Genomic DNA, 20,352 nt, shown 5'->3' on the forward strand with positions numbered 1-20,352 from the left:
TTTAGAAACCGTAGCAGGTTTAGCCTGAATCTACACTTGAAATTGGCCAAGGCTTGTTTAATTTCAGTCAAGCATGGAAGTTTTATTTATCTTTTGAAACAGACTTCAAAAGTATCATGAGGCAATACTTTTTGAGGTGCCAGGACTCACAGAACAGTAATTTCTACCCACTAGAATGCCCGTTGGTACTGTCAATAGGCATAGTATCAGACAATTGTGCAAGTAAATGTGACTGCGGCTTCTTAGTTACTGACAACCAAGATGAACAAACACATGATCCCATCTTGATCAGTTCAAAGCACTTTGGATTTTCTTGATATAATGGACCTCAGAATCACATACCAGAACTAATTTTTCTATATTATATTAGTCCATGGTAAGATAGGCAAATGAAAATCTAAACCTAGATGGTGCAAAGCTGCTGCAAGGCTTTGAATCATTATAAACAGAGATTGAGTCATACAAACAGCAACTAGTTGTGATACAGGTGAAATCTGGTGTCTTGTCATAGAAGTTGCAATCTTCCAGTCACAGAATCCACTGTTGATTTAGTTCCTGATCGAGAATGATTTGAGAATAATCATCAATATCTTTGTCAGGTTTCAATGTCACTCGTCTATGCAAAACATCATGCAAGAGATCTACCAATCAATTTTAAGAGAGTAAAACTACTACATGAAATTATCTATTTCTCATGGGTCGCACTGACTTGAATAAAACAAGTTCTGGTTTTGCTCTAATAAAGCATAGTTGCTATTTCAATCAATAATGTTCATCTTAACCCAAAGGGTGTATAGTTGATTCACCTGATCACCAGGTCAGATCCTTTATCTGTTGTATATTCTTCTCATTTCAGAAAACCATCAGGTTGTGTCAGGAAATTTTCCAATCACGTGCCAATAAAACTTCTGGTTTGAAAAAAAAATTTGATAAAAACAACAGCAGGCTCTCAGGAACTAAAGGTGAAATCCAAAGGGTGCATGTAAAATCTTGTACCCTATGGATTGGCATCAGTCCTGTGCCAATAGTCCAATGATCCCTGGAATCCAAAGGGTGCATATTTCCCTCAGCTATAAATATATTGGATAACCATATTTTGACCAAAAATCTGCTTTCCAGGTTGGTTCATTTTTTTCTGAAACAACATTATCCATTGTGATGCACATTACTCATCCCATAAAGAAAAATGCACCTAAATGATAAGTTCAGGCAACACGTGCATGTGCATGTGCATGCAGCCTACACACAAACAGGTGGATACCTATATTAAATGTCAGATTCTCTATGGCCAACAGTTACAGGCCTCTGAATATAAATGCCATGAAATGATAAATAGATGAGACAGGTAACATAGATTTGGAAAATGCAACACATGATTCAATGCCAAGTAGCATAATAAGCATAAACTCAGAGCATATGCAGTAAAGAAGACTACAAATATGGAAAAATATAGCATGAAAGATATACCTGGCCCAATAGCAAGAACTGTCCTTGACCCAGCTGATATCTGCCAGTGTAAATATCTCATTCACAAACCAATGATCGAGAAGCACGATTTCCAGTTTAGGCAACCAACATTTATAGCTTGTAAAGACAATACAAATCTTACTATAAAGCTCATAAGTACCTCATCTTCTAGTCATGGTATCATATCAAGAAACAGTTATGAATATCCATTACAACATAAGCAGACCTCAACAATATAATTAAAGGCTGTTACTGTGTTACACTACCAGAAGACGAGAATAAATCAAGTTTCATGTGCATTGTAAGATACGAATTCAGAGAAATCCATAGTGATGACAAATGATAACTTGAAAGTTCTCCCTAAAAGTCTCCACATTGTAGGGAAATGTCAATTTGGGTTGGCCTCCCTTCTCTTGGTAGTAAAAACTATATTTAGAGTGGTTTCAATCTTAAAATAGCTAAAAATATTTCACATTTTCAAACATATAAAAGGAATAAATACTCCAAAAATAAAATCCCAGTCCATCCGAATGGGAAAGAGTGATATACACTCCAACCTCATGATGGACGCAAATGTGCCCATGTGAGTTGAGTTTTGACTTTTGTCCACCCAAGCAGATCAGGTTTATTTTGTGCTTGCTTAGGCCCCATTTGAAAGATGGGGCAAAACCTCAGTTTGAGAAGCCCAGGTTTTGCTTAAAATCAGATTTTTGGCAAATACAGGGGGCAAAACCTGGGTATGAGAAGACCAGGTTTTGCTTAAAATCAGGTTTCTGGCAAACTTGACCAGCCTTAAAAGGCTGTTTGGGTGACACAAAGCTTGATTTTCAGGTTTTTGGTCACCCAAAATTAAAATTAAAATAAATAAATAGGGCTGGCCCGGCCAGGCCATTTCCCGTCTGGTGGCTAGCCAGAAAATGGCCAGCCCTCATTTTTTAGGCAAAAAATTAAAAAAAAAGGCTGGCTGGCCATTTTCCTGCAGCCACCTGCCAGCCATTTTTTTTGCTCTAATGTCAAAAAAAAAGGGAGTGGCTGCCGGCCATTTCCAAGCCGCTCATTTTGTGTAAAACGTAAAAAAGAAAAACATAGATTTTCGGACATTTTTCGGCAGGTCAGATACAGAAAAGGGTGGAAGAGGTGGCGGGGGTGGGCCAGTATTATTAAAAATGCGCCTCAATGCACAAAAAGCACACCTCACCTAAAGGCGAGGGCCTTTGTGCCTTGAGGCGCTAAAAAAAATGCAAATGCCCTGAGGCGTACGCCCAGGGTTACCGGAAGCGCCTAGCTAAAAGGGGAAGCGCGCTTCCCCGAAGCGTGGGGGGAAGTGTCCCCCTTTTTTGGGAAGTGCGCTTCCCTTTAATGGGGGACGCATTTCCCTTTAATGGGGGACGCGCTTCCCTTTAATGGGAAGCACGCTTCCCATCACGCTTCCCCTACGCTTCCCCCTCGCTTCCCCTGTTTTTTCAAATTTTTTGTATTTTTTATTTTTTATTTTTATTTTTTTCGCTTCCCCCTCGCTTCTGAGACGCTTCCTAGGTCGCTTCCGAGACGCTTCCGAGACACTTCCCGAATCGGTCCTAAGTGGTCCCACGCTTCCCCGCTTCCTAAACTTTTGAAAGTGCCTCGCTTCCCGCTCTCGCTTCCCGTATCGCTTCCCTCTCCCGCCTCCTCAACTGGCAACCATGCGTACGCCTCATACGCTTTGAGGCATACACCTCGGGGCGAGGCACAATGTTTTTGTCAAATGAGGGTCAAAGCCCCCATTTGACCAAAATTTAGGAAAGATTTAGAGAGTCCCCCGACCCTAATTAGGGTCAGGAGCCCTCTTTCATCTCACTCGCTCTCTCCCACCTCTCTCGTCTCTCTCGGTCTCTCCTGCCTCTCTCGGTCTCTCCCACCTCTCTCGTCTCTCTCGGTCTCTCCCGCCTCTCTCGGTCTCTCCCACCGCTCTTGTCTCTCTCTCGTCTCCAGTCAAGAAGAAGAAGAATTAAGGTACGCATTTTTCTATGTATGTGTGCATATTTTTCTATGTATGCATATATTCAGATTTTAATATGTATGCATGTGTCCAGATTTTTCATATATATGTTTGTCTATATGTTTGGGTTCTTTTGGTTCAAAGTTACCGTAAGTTCATGAATATTAATCTGAAGATTCTACAACATCCGAAACTTGATCAAAGTAGATGAAGCTTTAGGTTCTTATACCATGTTGGAGCAAGTAGAGTTGGTAATCCAACCGACCTGTTCATGGCTCAACTCTTTTGGTGTAAGCATGTGTGAACTGAAGCTCATTTGGGCTATATAATTTGTTTCTCGGATGAAGCTCATTTGGGCTCGTCAAATAAGCTTGATGACCTGAGCCATGAGCAGAGCATGAATAATTGGTGTTCAACTCCGTTAATTCATGTATAGGTTTATTTAGATGGCTTATATAGAATTTATGTAGCCCTTGTATAAAAAATGACATATGGTTTAACTAGTTGGACATTATGCTTGCAAACCCTAGGTCAGATATTTCATATATATGTTTGTCTAGATGTGCTTATGTTCAGATTTTCATATGTATATGTCCAAATTTGCTTATGATCAGATTTTTCATATATATGTTTGTACAGATTTGCCTAAGTATGATCAAATTTACCTATATATGATTAGTTTTATTTATGTATGATCATATTTGCATTTGCCTATGTATGATCCATTTTTTTCACAGCTATATAATTTGTTTTCAAGTTATATAATTAGTTTCTCAATTATATAATCAGTTTCTCAGTTATATAATTTGTTTCAACATGCAATTCCTAGTGGATGTTTAATTGGAATTCTTGTGTAATATATGTTGATTCTTATTTAATATGAATCTGAATTCATTGGATTATATAAAGCATTGTCTCAGTTTTTTGATCAAGATCTTAAATTTACGGGACATGTAATTTGCAATTACTGTCATAAAGAAACTACAAGAGGCATCTATACGCTGAAACATCACTTATCTGACACGAAACATAATGTACGTTTGTGCGAAGTGGTTTTACCTAATGTGAAAAGGTTTTTTCATAATCATCTAAGAGATCATAAGCAAAAAAAAACATGAGGAACAAAACAAGTTCGAAATTGAGGAGTGTTTATTTTGGATCATCAACAGGCGATAATGTAAACAAAGAAGCCAGTACATCATGTAGTGTTGAAAAAACAAGCACAGGTGGTCTCATAGACCTCTTTGTGAACAAAGAAGCATGACAAACCACAATAAACATTGTTTTCAAAAGAGAGGAAAGAAAAAATATATATCATGCTATTGGTAAAAATTTTTATTCCAATGCCCTATCATTTAATCTTTGCAAGAGTCCATATTTTGGTCTAATGGTAGAAGTTGTTGCAAATTATAGGTGACGGTTCAAACCACCTTCTTGCCACAAGATCAGAACGTGGATTTTGAAGGACGAGGTAGATTGTACTCATGAAATTTAAAAAAAAAATGGCCAAAAATTGGTTACAACATTATGGCAGATGGTCGAACGGATGAAAAAAGAAGAAACTTAATTAATTTTCTTATGAATAACTCATCTGGGACAATATTTTTGAAGTTTGTTGACATCAGTAACATGAAAAAAACTGTTGCAAATTTGTGTAAATTGTTTGAAGAAGTTGTTAAAGAAGTTGGTGAAAGGAATGTGGTGCAATTCATTACAAATAATGCACCAAATTATATGGCAGTTGGGAATATGTTAAACAGCAGAAAAAACATGTTTTTGGACACTATGTGCGGCACATTGCTTGGATATGATGTTAGAAGATATTGGAAAGATATCAATTTTTAAAGATACAGTGGAAAAAGGCAAAAAAAAATACAAGATATATCTATAGTCATGCATGGGTATTAAATTTGATGAGAAAGTTAATAAAAAAGAACAAACTTCTACGTCTATCAGTCACTCATTTTGCAATAACATATCTCACGCTTCATAGTATTGGATGCTACAAGAAAAAAGTTGAAGTCGATGTTATTGTCTTCAAATTTTAGATCATCTAATTACTATAAAAAATCCGATGGTAGAAACATTTTTTATATATTCTTAATGATCATAAGTTTTGGGTTGCCATATCATATGCAATTAAAGTTACACTGTCTCTCGTGAAAGTGTTGCGATTAGTGGATGCAAATGAGCCAGATATAAAATTTTTGTACGACGCAATGGATAGAGCAAAAGAGAAAATTGTTTCAAACCTTGACAATATTGAAAGAAAATATAAACCTATTTGGCACATCATTGATAGACGATGAGACTTGCAACTTCATAAGTTTTTGCATGCCGCTGCCTATTATTTAAATCTGCATTTTCATTATGTTGACAACTTCAACCCAGATGAAGAAGTTATAAGTGACTTTTATGATTGTGTTGAAAAATTGGTTTGATGCAAATGTTCGGCTGAAAATTACAACACAAATCGATGCATTTAAAAAGGCAAATGGTTGTTTGGTATAGAGGCAATCGTTACAACAAGAAAATTAAAAGTCCTGGTAAGTTTGCAATTATGTTTTTTTTTTTTAGTATTTTGTTTATGTATTATTATTTTTTTGTTAATTGTGACATTTTTAATGTTTTTATCAAATTTTTATTGTTTTATTTGAATGCAGCTAATTGGTGGAGTTCATTTGGGCATAAAAATCCTGAATTGATGAATTTTGCAATTTGAATTCTAAGTTTGACTGTAGTGCATCGGGCTGTGAAAGGAATTGAAGTACTTTCTCATTGGTTTGTGACTTTGTATTTTATTTTTGAAATACATTTGTATAAGTTTAATTATTTTATAATTGATTATCAATGTTTTGAATTATAGGTGCATACAAAACAGAGAAATAGACTTGAACAAGAAAAGACGAATGCATTGGTTTTTGTCATATATAAATATGAAATTAAGAGATAAAAATATGAGGGCTACCAAAGACCTTATATGTCTAGATCATATAGATTCAGACGTTGTGGAGAAGAAAGATCCAGTGTTGCCTAGTGATCCCAATTGGTTGATTCATGGTTGGACACGAGCTTCGACATAATGGATATTCACGAACACAAAAGATAGGGTTAGTTGGTCTTAGGTTGAAGGATCGAGTTGCCTCTTAGTGGAGATGGCTCAAACAATCTCGTTTTCGTCAGGGTAAGGATCCTATTGTCCAATGGGATCACATGAAACGAAAGCTTAGAACTGAATTTCTACCCCATATCTACTCTGAAGCGATGTGGTCACCCGCGGTTCCTAATGCTAAGCCTATCCCACCCTATTGCCACCCAAATGCTACTACCCAACTTAGAGTTGCGAGTCAGAATACACTGGTAGGATCCCAAGTGAGGCCCACTAGTTTCAATGTCCCCATCAAGTGTTATACTTGTGGGAAACCCGGTCATAAGTCTACTGCATGTCGTGGCAAAGCTCTATTCATCGAGGGGCCTCAAGAAGAAGAAGATTCAAGATTTGATCCAAAGTTTGACATTATCTATGATCTTGAGATTGAAACTTTTGAAGAACCAAAACAGGAGCCCCAATGTGAAGTGGGTAACCTTGCATTGGGTATCTTCACGAAAGAACCACTAGAGGAGCATTTTCGTAAAATCGTTGAAAATCCCATATTCGACGAGGTCGACGAGGAGGAAGAGGAACCCTCACCTGAAATTGAGGACGTTCTTATGTGTGAACTTGTTGATGAATCCCTATTTTTTTTCTTTAAGATATTATTGGGATTAAGTAGGTTTGCAAGGAACTCCTGGAAAAACCTATCTTCGATCAAGCGTTCGACGAATTGTCCCAAATTTCTTCACTTTATGTCATAGAATATCGTGAAGGACTTTCTCATATCGATTTTGACAACCCTTTGTTCGTTGAGAATCCTGAAGGTTGTCTATCCATGTTTGAGGACCAATTTATCTTCAACAATCCAATCTACGAAGATGTTGACAAAAACATAGAAGATGAAGCATCATTTGAATGTGAGGATGTTGACAATGACCTCACACATATCATTAATAACCCCATCTTCGAGCAAAATATAAGAATTGAAAAGATGGATTCTAATGATGAGGGTCAACAAGAAACGTGTCATTGAAAAGATAGAAGTTCAAAATAAAAAATTTCTTGTTGAGTTGTTAGAAAATTCTAAGACTCATGTTAGTCTTGAATATGTCATCGAACAATTAGAAATTCAAAATTCTCAAGTTGAATCATTAAAAAGTCATCATAGCCCTAAATGAGAATTGAATATATTAGGTATTTTGAGTGCGAACATCCAAAAAAAATTTGGGCCATTGAGCATATGCCTATTGAAAAAGTCACTTCACCTCATCATTCACAAAGTAGTTATAGGCAAGACAGGTCTTCAAGAGATCCAAGTAAAGTTATATTCCTTTTACCTTGTTATGAATATAAATGATTTTTTTTAATTAGATAAAATAAGTAATTAATACATAATTTTTTATCGAAAGAAAAAAAAGCAAAAGAAGTGACCGAGGACGTGGAGGAAGAAAGTGCAAATGATGAAAGTCAGAGAATAAGAATGAAGGAGAACCTATTTATATGGATTCCTCAGATGATGACATTGAAGACTTAGATATTGATGATGATGAGACACAAGAAGAGCCTAGGCCCTAATTCATATCATAGGGCTATGGGCATTTATATGTTTTCTTTGGTCTTTCATTTGCACTTGTGAATGTTAACACTTTCATTTTGAAGAGTTTTGGACAAATATATTAACACTTGGTTGTTAATGCTAATACGCATTTTCTAATGATGACATGATGTTGTTAATGCTAATATGCATTTGGTTGTTAATGTTAATTTTTTATTGAATGAATGTTCATCTTTTATTTCTTAGATACTTACATAGATCACGTTACATTAATGTTACTTTTACATGTTAATCTCATATTTTTTCGGTATTTATTTAAAAAAAATTATTTCTTGGTGGTTGTTGCTGCATCAATAAAGCATTTTTTTATTTATAATTTTAGATAGCTTTTATAATTTTTTTAAGTTTAAAAAAAATTGAGGCTTACGCTTTACGCCTCGCCTCAGTTTTTGGTGAAGCGCCTCGCTACACCTCAACGATTTTCACAACAATGGGGTGGAGGAAGGGAGAGGAAGAATCCCCCCTCCCGATCAACCTGGTTGAAAAAAACAAGGGGGGAGCCTCTTTTGCAAAACTGGATTGATAACCCAGTTTTGCCCAAACCAAAATCTGGTTTGGTGGCACCCAAACAGCCACCAAACTCAGTTTTGGGTGCAAAACCTGGGTTGACTTCAACCTGGTTTTCGGTGCCATCCAAACAGTAACTTAGGCTTGAGATGATTGGGTTGAGCCTAAAATCCAAAATATTCATAAAAAATATTAGGATCAAACTGATCCTAATAATGCAGGTTTGGTTCATTAAATGCATCAAGCTATAGTCTTTGTGGATAGGTTTAAGACTGACAATACATTACTTTGCTTGATGCATGGAGTGAGCTATGCCCTGTTTCGGTTACAATCAGAACCCATCCAAGCTTAGAGTATGGGCCCAATGACTTTTTAACTCAATGGTACAGGGATAGCCTTGGCCTAGCCAAGCCAGTTCATATCTTTCTTCTCAAAGAAGCATATTTTTCTACTCCTTCCTAAGCAACCCAAACCATGGTCCAACTGAATATAGGAGTTAACAGAGTCATGATTGTATTTGCAACTCAGAGTACCAATATAAAACATTTAACTAGTAGAGACTTGGCTGGGGTATACACTCACCAAACCTGTCGATGAAAGAGACAGAACCCATAAAGCAAATCTCTATCATATAGAATGCACCATAAATAACTGATTCAGACAATCAGATATTTTTAAGGAGCCAATTATAATTTTTTGAAAATATTATTTTCAAAATACTCGAGAAGCAATTATGTGCCCATCTAAAATTGCTCTCTTCCAACTTTTTTCTCTCTACCTGAACCGATTGTTCTTTTTTTTGTTTTTTCCCATTCATTTCCCTCATTCTATTTTTTACCTTTTTCAAAATCACAGATACCAAAACCTCTCTCTCTCTCCACCAAACAAGAAAACAACATCCACCCCCCCCCCATCTCTCTGTCTCTCTCTCTCTACACTATGTGACACATTCTTTCTATGTCCCTTCCCCCTCCTTTTCATGCACTAACCTTTAAAAAATTCTTTTAAATAAAAATGCCTCCAAAATGTGGACCTCTCTCTCTCCATTTTCCACGAATGCCACTCCTTAGAACTGCCTCCCTAATATGTTAAGTGTGCCACTTTCCCTTCATAACTGTTTGTGTCAGTTTGCGTACCACTCTCCCATAATAACTGTTCATGCAAATTACACAGACTTCCATTTAAACCCTCTCTCTCTCCACCAATAGTGATTTGGAAAGATGATACATGACAAGGTAGGAGGATCCTTTGGCTCCATTCAGTTTCAGAAAATGGTATAGATGCCCCTCAGGTATGTTGATTTTTCTTATTAATTCATTATCCTTATAGCAATTTTTTTTGCAAAGGTGTTATTGCCATTGAAAAAAGCAAAGACAGTTCCAGTCTAACTGCAATATGGATCAAGGGAGATTAGGCTGTGTTTTTGAAATTCTTTTGAACAAGGTTGTATCATATCGTAACCCGTATCGATCGGGCCCAGAATAAGATATATATTGTATTGTATCTTAAAAAATCGTAAATTTTGAAAAAAAAATCTAAAAAATCAGAAAAAAATATAAAAAATTCTAAAAAATCATAACACATGGAACATTGATGAAATGCACAAAATGCAACCATAAAATCACATATGAAGCATTTATGTCTCTATGAGACACATAAGACATCATCAATCATCAACTATCTCATAAAAACAACACAAAATATTAATAGTTTTTTTACCTTAACCCACTCGAGTGAAAAATGGTGGAAATGCACTCTTACTTGATGAAAACGCAAAAGCGCTCTCCCTTGCTCACGGATCGGGCCCCAAATCGTTCTCACGGCCCCTAGGGGGCGTGGATACCTCTCTAATGGCCTCTACACAAATGAGGGAGTTGGTCCTCAATAGGTGTTTAAAACCCAAAAATGTGAAATTACATTTCGGCCCTTTTTAAAGTACGCTGACACAATATCGTACGATACACACTGTATCGTCTGTATCGTACGATACGGATACAATACACACCCGTATCATGATATGAGTGTGTATTGTATCATTTTTCTAAGAATTAACGATATGTAACGTCGTACGATACACTACGATACAAACAACATTGTTTTTTAATGTTAGGATGCTCTTATTCATGGGGTTGTTGCTGCTGGCCATATGGAAGAATCCAATGCTAATCTTAGGTTTTAGATGCTGAATCTTTTGGTTGGAAAATCGTGAAATAGGGTGCTTGGCGGTGAAACTACAAAAATATTGGTGGGGAAAAGAAAACTACAAATATATATGAACGGTTTTAGCTAGGGACACTAAATGTGCACAAACTAATTTAATCTAATCCATGTTGGACATAATTTTTATTAATGCACAATGATATGTTAGTGACTATCATCTCTAAGCATTATATAAGGAGTTGTCCATCTATATCATAAGTTAGTCTATCATACAGAAATTAAAAATTATATGACTCTAGCCTTTTTTGAAAATATGGTATCATGCTTAATTTATTTTCTTTTACAGGAATGGACAATTCTTTTGGTTAAATCCTATCATAGCAACCAAAGCCTCTCTCTCTCTCATTTGGTGAAAGCACCAGCGCATTACTAGTTTCAACATAATAATTCAGGCCTTCTGCCTATAGAGAACATGTAAACCAAATCACTAAACTGAGCCCTAGCCTATTTGGAGCATCTGGAAAAGTTTTCAGTAGACCTTAAGTTTATCCGGTTATCCCTCCAGGTCCTGAGGAATCCAGTTCTATAAACAACTTTGCAGCATAAGGTGCCAAACTGTTTTGAACCATACCTCAACATCCAAGTTTCTGTTGAGTACCGGCAAATCAGCCATTTTACACACCAAGTATCTTGTTGCAGATTTTCTTCATAGTTGGCAAAATTGGTGAGTCAACTCATGACTTGCCCGAGTTGGCTCGGTTTCGGCCTTAACCGAGTCAAAAAACAATATAACGAGGTTAGGGCCAAACTCGACCAAGTTTATCATCGACTCAGACCAGTTTTTCACTGCCATATAGGATAAATTGGTTTTGTTTAAAAATTCAAATTATAATTTAAAAGCATTTAAAACTTTCTATTTTTCAAAGTTCCTCCTGACACTTTCCAAGAAAAATGCTTTCTATTATTGGTCATGGTTCTCGATGGATGAGAGGAACTTAAATAGCATTCAATGGAGAGAGAGAGAATTAATAAATTAAATGATAAATATTAACATTTAATAATAGAATCACGATAAGAAAGGGAGATTTTACCAAAGATGGCACTATTCAATACATCTTAAATCACTCATGCAATTTTTTGAAGCTTTCAACTTTAGAATACAAATATCACGATTAAATTGTGATATTGACATTTTATCAAATATATCATAATATTTTGTAAATATCACTCTATTTTACAATTTAAAATAGTGAACTAACACATCATGTTTTTCAACAATATTTCATAATACATGTAACTTAAATTTTTTTCTCTAAAAAAAAAGCAATAGTCGAAATATATGTCTAATATGTCACTATATACATATTTATATAAAATTCTAAATTGCATGTATTATTATATATAATAAATCACATTTATATGTTAATTTTTAAAAAATTTGTATTATAAATTATATATTTGTTATTTATTTTTAATATATTAAACAAAAAACCTTGACTCGCCCAAGTCGCCAAGTTACATGCAGCCAATATGATACCGAGTTCCGAGAATGCCAACCATGATTTTCTTCACATTTTACTGTGAGTTGGGACATCCTTTTGTCTCATTTTCTCGTAACTCGTGTACTTTTTCATATACATGGATTAGACATGGAGGTTACTCAGGAAAAGGTTTATGGAGAGACAGTCGGTAAAAAATAGAAAAAACATATAATGTCAAATAATTAAAGGTAGATAATATTTGGTGCTACTGAACTGCTCCTGAATTTTGAAATTCCATAAGAAAAAACATTGCCTTTAAGTATTAAGTTATATCCTCCTGATTGTGCCACATCCTAAACTAAAAGCATCAGAAATGAGGCATCTATAGTAGTAAATGATATCTGAACATGCATATGCAAATTTCTCTGTCTATGAATTTGGAATGACCTGGGTACGTCCAGCATCAGCAACAATAAAGGTTGGAAGCCCAATACTGTCGGCTTCTTCCTTTAGTCTATCCCTGAAGCATTAAGCAATAAAGATTACTTTGTGCCAAAAAATAAGAGAAAAGCACATGAGTACCCCAGAAATATAGGTGACTTTCAATAAGATGCAAAATACTATATGAAAAATGACTGAGCAGTTTTGGTAAGTTTATTTTCTTACAACTCACGCTGATTTTTACATTTAACAACAATCTTTGGTTGACCATACTGCCACCATTGCATCAAAAGGGATCGTTGGCTGCAAGAAATTTGAGGTATTTCAGCTTACTAATGTAAACACAAATCATTTTCATCTTATAAGCTACATTAGAAGAGAAAAAGCCACATAATTAATCAGAAAAAATGCACCATAAATAATGTAAGAACAAGCATCATATGAGTAACCTAATAAAGAAAATTTTAAACAATCTAAATAAAAATCTATAATTTTTTTATGGAATGATAGACCAAGCTGTAAGATAAGTGTTCATATACGACCCCATCCACAATACCTGAACTAACCTCTTGCTTTGTTTGCTATAATAAAGTACATGTCCAGTCCTTTCTAGAGGACAATCAAGCTTCCAAATGAGACATAAATTTCAACTTTAAAATCTAAGATCTTTTAAGAGAAGATACAATGGATACTTTGGGCAGATCACAATCCAAGACAAGGCTCTCAAACATAGAGAAAGCTCCTTGTGATAATGAAATCATATTTGTCAAGAAAATCTGGAAAACCATACCTATATCTACCCAAGACTTTGGGACAAAACATTATTCCTTGGGGATTTCCTGTAGTTTCTGCTATATTTCTCTTTTTTCCCATGTATTTCTCGGGCAATCTCCCTTTGCGTCAACATCTTTTTCCCATTTTCAAAGACATTATATTTTCTGCAGCAATTTTTCTAGTGATGCTACCAGAGTGTTGTGGTATGCTACCAGCAATATGAGCATGTAGGCATGAGAAAAATCTGCCTTTATGGCAGCCACTTCGGAACCATGCACTAAATTCAATAAGTCATATATATTTATTTCTTTTTTGTTTAGTCAAATATAGCTGTTGGAACCAGTCCAACAGCTACAAATAGAGCCGTTGGACAAAGTTGACTAGTTAAATATAGTTGTTGGAACTAGTCCAACAGCTACAAATAGAGTCATTGGACTAATTCCAACATCTCTCTTGCTCTCCCTTGTTGTATATAAAAGGGGTTCACCCTCTTGTCATTTGTAATGCTTCTTACATATTTTGAACATCAATAAAATATTAATGTTATATTTTGTAAGTCTCTTTTGTGTGCCATTTTTTGGGTTTTGTGAGTAAATCCTTTTGTGTCCACTTTGGTGTTTTGGTGGACTTTGTTGGAGGCTCTCGTTTCCTTTCATGGTATCACAGTTTGGTGGTGTTAAGCTGCTTGTTGATGTTTGTGGGATCTTGGTTGTGCACTTGGAGATTCAAATCCAAGTGTTCCATGTGATTTCTCCAAAGGGGGGTTGGCATAGTGGGGTGGGGCCTTGGCTGCTAGACAGGCAGTCAAGTTTCAATTCTCATGAGCGTCACCCTTCTGCACAAGCCAAAGTGTAGCATAGGCCCGGGGCAGGGTGTAATGAAATATGCGGAAAAGCAAAGAGTGCATTAGGCACTTACAACATCCACTAATGAACAAACAAAAGGGCTAACACCCAAACCCACAAGAGACAACACAACATAAAAATATAAATGTCTCTTATTGACAAAGAGAGAGAGCTCTCAAGAGTGAAGAATACAATAGGGGTTCACCCCTATTTATACACAAAAGAAGAGGAGGGGGGATGGCCAAGAGGCCTTAAAAGGAGAGCCACCTAGGGGCTCCCCATGTAGTCGTTGGGAGCCCCCAACGGTCACAAATGTGACCGTTGGGGGCCCCATCGACTACACGGTGGGGCCCCTTTTGTGTGAGCAAAAAACATAAAAAGAAAAAATATATTTTACAAAAAATAAAAGGGAAAATAAAATAAGAAAAACAAGTACCCCTATCGGGTACTTGTGAAATGACTAAAATACCCCTATCGGGTATTTTAGGCAATTACATATATATATATATATAAATATATATATATATATATGAATTACATATATTTTAACACCCTCCCTCAAGCTTTACGGGGATATAACCGAAAGCTTGTTAAGGAGAAACAAAAATCGAGGAGCCGCAAGAGCCTTAGTGAAGAAGTCCGCCAACTGGTACTCTGATGTGACGTAAGGTAGTGCTATGGTTCCTCTTAGGTATTCATCACGTACGTAATGGCAGTCCATCTCAATATGCTTAGTACGTTCATGGAAGGTGTGATTGCTTGCAATATAGATTGTGCTTTTGTTGTCGCAACACATCTTCGAAGGAGTAGAGATGACAATGCCCATATCACTGAGGAGACTTCGTAGCCACACAAGTTCCATGGTTGTAGTGGTCATAGCACGATATTCTGCTTCCGTCGAGGATAAGGATACTTTGTGTTGCTTCTTGCATCTCCAAGAAATCATAGAGTCACCTAAGAAAACACAAAATCCGGTAGTTGAGACTCGGTCATTGGGATTTCTTCCCCAATCTGCATCAGTATAAGCAATTAAATCAAGTGACGAGGCAGAAAAAAGAAAAACTCCCTTAATTATGGTATTTTTGATATATCTGACGATCCTTAAGACTGCACTCATGTGCACGGTTGTAGGTGCATGTTGAAACTGACTGACAGAGTGGACGACATGAGCAATGTCTGGCCGAGTGATGGATAAGTAGGTTAGAGACCCAACAAGTTGCCGGTAGGGAGTAGGATCATCGAGAGGTGTTTCATCTTCCAACCTTAATTTTGCATTGATGACTTCTGGGGTTTTTGTCTTCTTATCATCGGAGATACCAGATTTGGAACAGATGTCAGCAGCAAGTTTCATCTGAGAGAGAATGTATCCTCGAGGAGAATACGCCACTTCAATTCCTAAAAAATATCTTAAGAAACCAAGGTCAGACATATCAAAATTTTCTTTCAAAACCTTTTTAATATCATTAATGCCTTGTTCATCACTTCCTGTGATGATCATATCATCAACATAAAGTAGTAAAATAACTACTGAAGACCCTGCACTTTTCACAAACAAAGCAGTGTAAGTATAACATGAACGAAAATTCAAACTTGTCATTACATTACTAAATCTATCATGCCAAGCCTTTGGGGCGTGTTTTAAATCATATAATGCCTTTTTAAGTTTGAGAATTTTATTTTTACCAATACATACTCCTGGTGGAGGATCCATGTAAACTTCTTCATTTAATTCGCCATTTAGAAATGCATTCTTAACATCGAGTTGATAGATAGGCCATTTTTTCACTGACGCAATAGCAATAAGAGTCCTAACACTAGTCATTCTAGCAACAGGTGCGAAGGTTTCTTCATAATCTATACCATATTCCTGAGCATATCCTTTAGCTACTAACCGTGCTTTATAACGTTCTAATGAACCATCACTCTTAGTTTTAATTTTGAAGACCCATCTACATCCAATTGATTTCTTTCCAGTGGGTAACGAAGTTATTTCCCAAGTTTTTGCTTTTTCAAGGGCACTAAGCTCTAAGTTCATGGCTTCAACCCATTGGGGAATATCTTTGGCCTCATTATAGTGTGAGGGTTCATGAAATGAATGCAACACAATTAGACATGCTCTATATCTTGGAGTTAGGGACTCATAGGAAACAAACCTATTGGGAGGATTGGAGATCCGACTGGATCTCCTTAAAGAGGTTTCTTCTATGTTGGATCTTTGAGAGTATTTTTCTAAGGCGCTCATCTGAGTTTGTTGACCATGCCTAACATAGGTTTGGATTGGTCTATTATTTTCATCTATAACATTATCAAGAGGAATTTCCTCTAGGTCATTCAAAGACTCATTAGAGATTTCCTCTTCTTGAGGAGTCTCATCTTCTTGAGATAGAAGATCAAATAAAAAAGCATATTCACTTTCGTCAATATCTTTAGTTTTCACAAAACCATTTTCATTTTTCAAAAATGTTACATCTTTGGATACATAGAGTTTGTTATTTTTCAAGTCAAAACATCTAAAACCCTTTTGATTTTCTCCATATCCCAAGAAAACACATTCAATAGCTTTGGGAGATAATTTGTCCCTTTTATGAGTAAGGACAAAACATTTGCATCCAAAAATTCGTAATTTATTGAAATCGGGTGTTCTTTCAAATAATTTTTCGTATGGAGATGTATTTTGTAAGGATGAAGATATCATTCTATTTATTAAGTAAGTTGAGGTTAAGGTCGCTTCGGCCCAAAAACTCTTTGGAATTTCTTTGGAAATAAGGAGTGTCCTAGTGGTTTCCATGATGTGTCTATGCTTTCTTTCGGCCAAGCCGTTTTGTTGGGAGTCCTAGGACACGATCTTTGATGACAAATTCCATTTACTTCTAAATAGTTTTGAAATTCATTTGATAAATATTCTCCACCCGAATCGGATCTAAGAGTAGAGATATTACTTGAAAATTGATTTTTAACTATCATGTGAAATTTTTTGAAAAAGTCAAAGACTTCGGATTTTAAATTTAGAAAGTAGATTCATACATACCTAGTGCAATCATCGATGAAAGTGACGTAATAGGAATACCCTCCTTTAGATTTGACGGGGGAAGGACCCCAAACATCCGAATGGACTAACTCAAAAGGTCTTTTAGACACAAAAGTTCGGTTTGGAAAAGGAGTAGATTTCATTTTGCCAAAAATACAATTTTTGCAAACAAAATGTTTCTCGTTACAAAATTTCTTTTCAAATGAAAAGGAGTACATTTTTTAGAAACTTGGATGTCCAAGTCTTTGATGTCAAATATCAATATTTTTTATCTTGGACATGGTTAGGGGAGTTTCAAGTTGCTCATGTAATAAAGATCTCCCCTCCTATGGCCTTGCCCAATCTGCTTCCCGGACCGGAGATCCTGTATAGAGCAATCCTTATTTGAGAAGGAGATTTCACATCCATGATCACATATTTGAGCAACAGAGAGGAGATTTAAATTAAGTTGAGGTCAACTCTCACGTTTGGCACAAAGAAATCTTTTGAAAAGTTTAAGGTTCAAAACTTTTTACTTGTAAGGATGTACCATCGACAGTTGAAACATAGGAGTTTTTATAATTATTACATAAATCGGAAAGCTCATTTTCAAGAGGGGTCATATGAAAGGAAGCTCCAGAGTCAAGGATCCAAGACGACATACCTGGAGGAGAGGAAGAAGCTATGGCGGCACCCGAAGTTGATGGAATCTTGAGTAGAGTTTGTAGTGCTTCCGATAGTTGAGCAAGAGAAAAAGAGTCATTTCCTTTGATTGCTTCCCCTTTCTTTTGAGTAGCTTCTTCAACGGAAGCAACCTTATTTTTAGGTGTTTCATTCAACTTAGGGCAATTAGGTCTTATATGACCCGGTTCTTGACAATGATGGCAAATGGCTTTTCTATAGTTGTCATTATAATTATTTTGTCTTCCAAAATGTGGAGGTTTGTAAGTTTTCATATGGTTGCCGGGTTTTGATACGGCCAAGACATCATCTCCTCCTTTAATCATGACAAGACGGGTTTCTTCTTGGCATATTTCGGCTATGGCATCTTCCAAGGGAAGAGGCTTAGATCTATGTAGGAGGGAAGATCCAACTTGTTCATATTCGGGCCTAAGCCCATGTAAAAATTGGAAAAAGTGTTCTTTTTCCATTTGTTCTCTCCTTAATTTCACATCCACACTAGAAACCCATTTTGGTTCTAGTAAGGATAGTTCATCCCATAGAGGACCAAGAGTGCTAAAGTAATCCCTTACACTCATTTCTCCTTGCTTAATAGTCCGGATTTTTTCTTGAAGAAAGAATTGACGAGCAAGGTCTTTTTGAGTAAACATACCTTTCATGAAGAATCATGCTTCATTCGCCATCCGAAATTTGGCAATGTTGGCGCAAATCTTGAGCTCCACATTGTTCATGAACCAAGCAAGAATCTTGGCATGCTTACTTTCCCAATCTTCTAATTTAGATTGGTGATCTTCAATGGCCTTCATGCGGGCATTTCCTTCAAGAGCTTTTTCTTGATCACCATCTATCTTAGTTAGTTGAAGTTGTGGTTCCAGAATGGTTCCCATAACATATCCCCAAAGTTTTTGTCCTTTGAGGTTGTTCTCCATGGCGGCGGCCCACATCATGTAGTTGGAGCCATTGAGCTTGAAGGAGAGATCAATCTTTTGTTCTCCTTCCATATTAATCACTCACAAGAGAATAAAAGAAGAGAGATACAACAAGAAAAAAATATAGCTACACAACTAGCTATATTAGGAAGAAGAGCATACACAAGGCTCTGATACCATGTAATGAAATATGCGGAAAAGCTAAGAGTGCATTAGGCACTTACAACATCCACTAATGAACAAACAAAAGGGCTAACACCCAAACCCACAAGAGACAACACAACATAAAAATATAAATGTCTCTTATTGACAAAGAGAGAGAGCTCTCAAGAGTGAAGAATACAATAGGGGTTCACCCCTATTTATACACAAAAGAAGAGGAGGGGGGATGGCCAAGAGGCCTTAAAAGGAGAGCCACCTAGGGGCTCCCCATGTAGTCGTTGGGAGCCCCCAACGGTCACAAATATGACCGTTGGGGGCCCCATCGACTACACGGTGGGGCCCCTTTTGTGTGAGCAAAAAACATAAAAAGAAAAAATATATTTTACAAAAAATAAAAGGGAAAATAAAATAAGAAAAACAAGTACCCCTATCGGGTACTTGTGAAATGACTAAAATACCCCTATCGGGTATTTTAGGCAATTACATATATATATATAAATATATATATATATATATATATATGAATTACATATATTTTAACACAGGGATCCTAGCCTCGAAGTTTTACGCTGCCGGCACGACAACCGTAGGTATGGTAGGCTGAGCCAACGCAACCAGGTCTTCATCCCAAGTGTGGTTTCTTTGGGTTATAAATTAAAAAAAAAAGTGTTTGTGCGATCCATTGGTGGTGCTAGATTAATATTGCCTCTACTTCAAATTTTTCATAGTGATCGTGCTTGTTTCTTTTTGTCCTTCTCTATATCTTTTCTCACTCCATCTATTTTTATCTCTCTCTCTCATCCTTGTAAAATGGATGACAAAGAAAGTGTCACTATTATGCCTGTGAAACTTAATAATTTTGCTTATGTAACATGGTCTTTAATTATGAAGCATCATATTTGGGGTAAAGGGTTGTGAGGACCAGCGGATGGATCGGATTTGGAGCCTAAATTAGTTCTCGAATAAGGTAGAGACCGAGAAGGAAGTTCCATTTTCAGAAGGTAAGTAAAATAAAGCCCTTGCTACTTATGAGAATGGAGGATGTAATATGCCAAGATTATGTATTGGCTCATTAATAGCGCTGATATCAAGAAATGCTCAAGTCTTGCAAAATTTGAGCATGTGAATAAAGCTTGAAAATACCTCAAAAGAATGTATTCTCTTAAGGATATTGCGCATATGTACAATTTACAAGATAAATTTCAAACTAT

General features: G+C 36.4%; 1 protein-coding gene across 6 annotated transcripts in view; it reads right to left on the reverse strand.

Annotated features, from left to right (window-relative positions):
* Nucleotides 1–288: 288 nt before the first annotated feature.
* The window catches only part of LOC149830144 (Peptidyl-tRNA hydrolase II (PTH2) family protein), a 70,343-nt gene continuing 50,279 nt past the window's right edge, over nt 289–20,352 (reverse strand). The window contains exons 5-9 of one of the 6 annotated variants that reach the window (XR_016433635.1): nt 12,969–13,046; nt 12,750–12,822; nt 1,468–1,500; nt 807–908; nt 289–555 (exon numbers count right to left, since the gene is read on the reverse strand). Coding sequence is in view for 4 of the 6 variants with exons in the window: in XM_090015714.1 (XP_089871840.1) it covers nt 506–555; nt 1,468–1,507; nt 12,750–12,822; nt 12,969–13,046 (241 nt within the window). In the remaining 2 variants the exon portion in view is untranslated. Of the gene's footprint in view, nt 556–806; nt 909–1,467; nt 1,508–12,749; nt 12,823–12,968; nt 13,047–20,352 lie in introns of all 6 variants that reach the window. The other 5 variants (XR_016433636.1, XM_090015716.1, XM_090015715.1 and 2 more) reach the window with 5 other exon arrangements.

This window comes from Nuphar pumila, chromosome 8 (assembly GCF_984573655.1).
Source record: "Nuphar pumila chromosome 8, dmNupPumi1.hap1.1, whole genome shotgun sequence".
Taxonomy (NCBI): domain Eukaryota; kingdom Viridiplantae; phylum Streptophyta; class Magnoliopsida; order Nymphaeales; family Nymphaeaceae; genus Nuphar; species Nuphar pumila.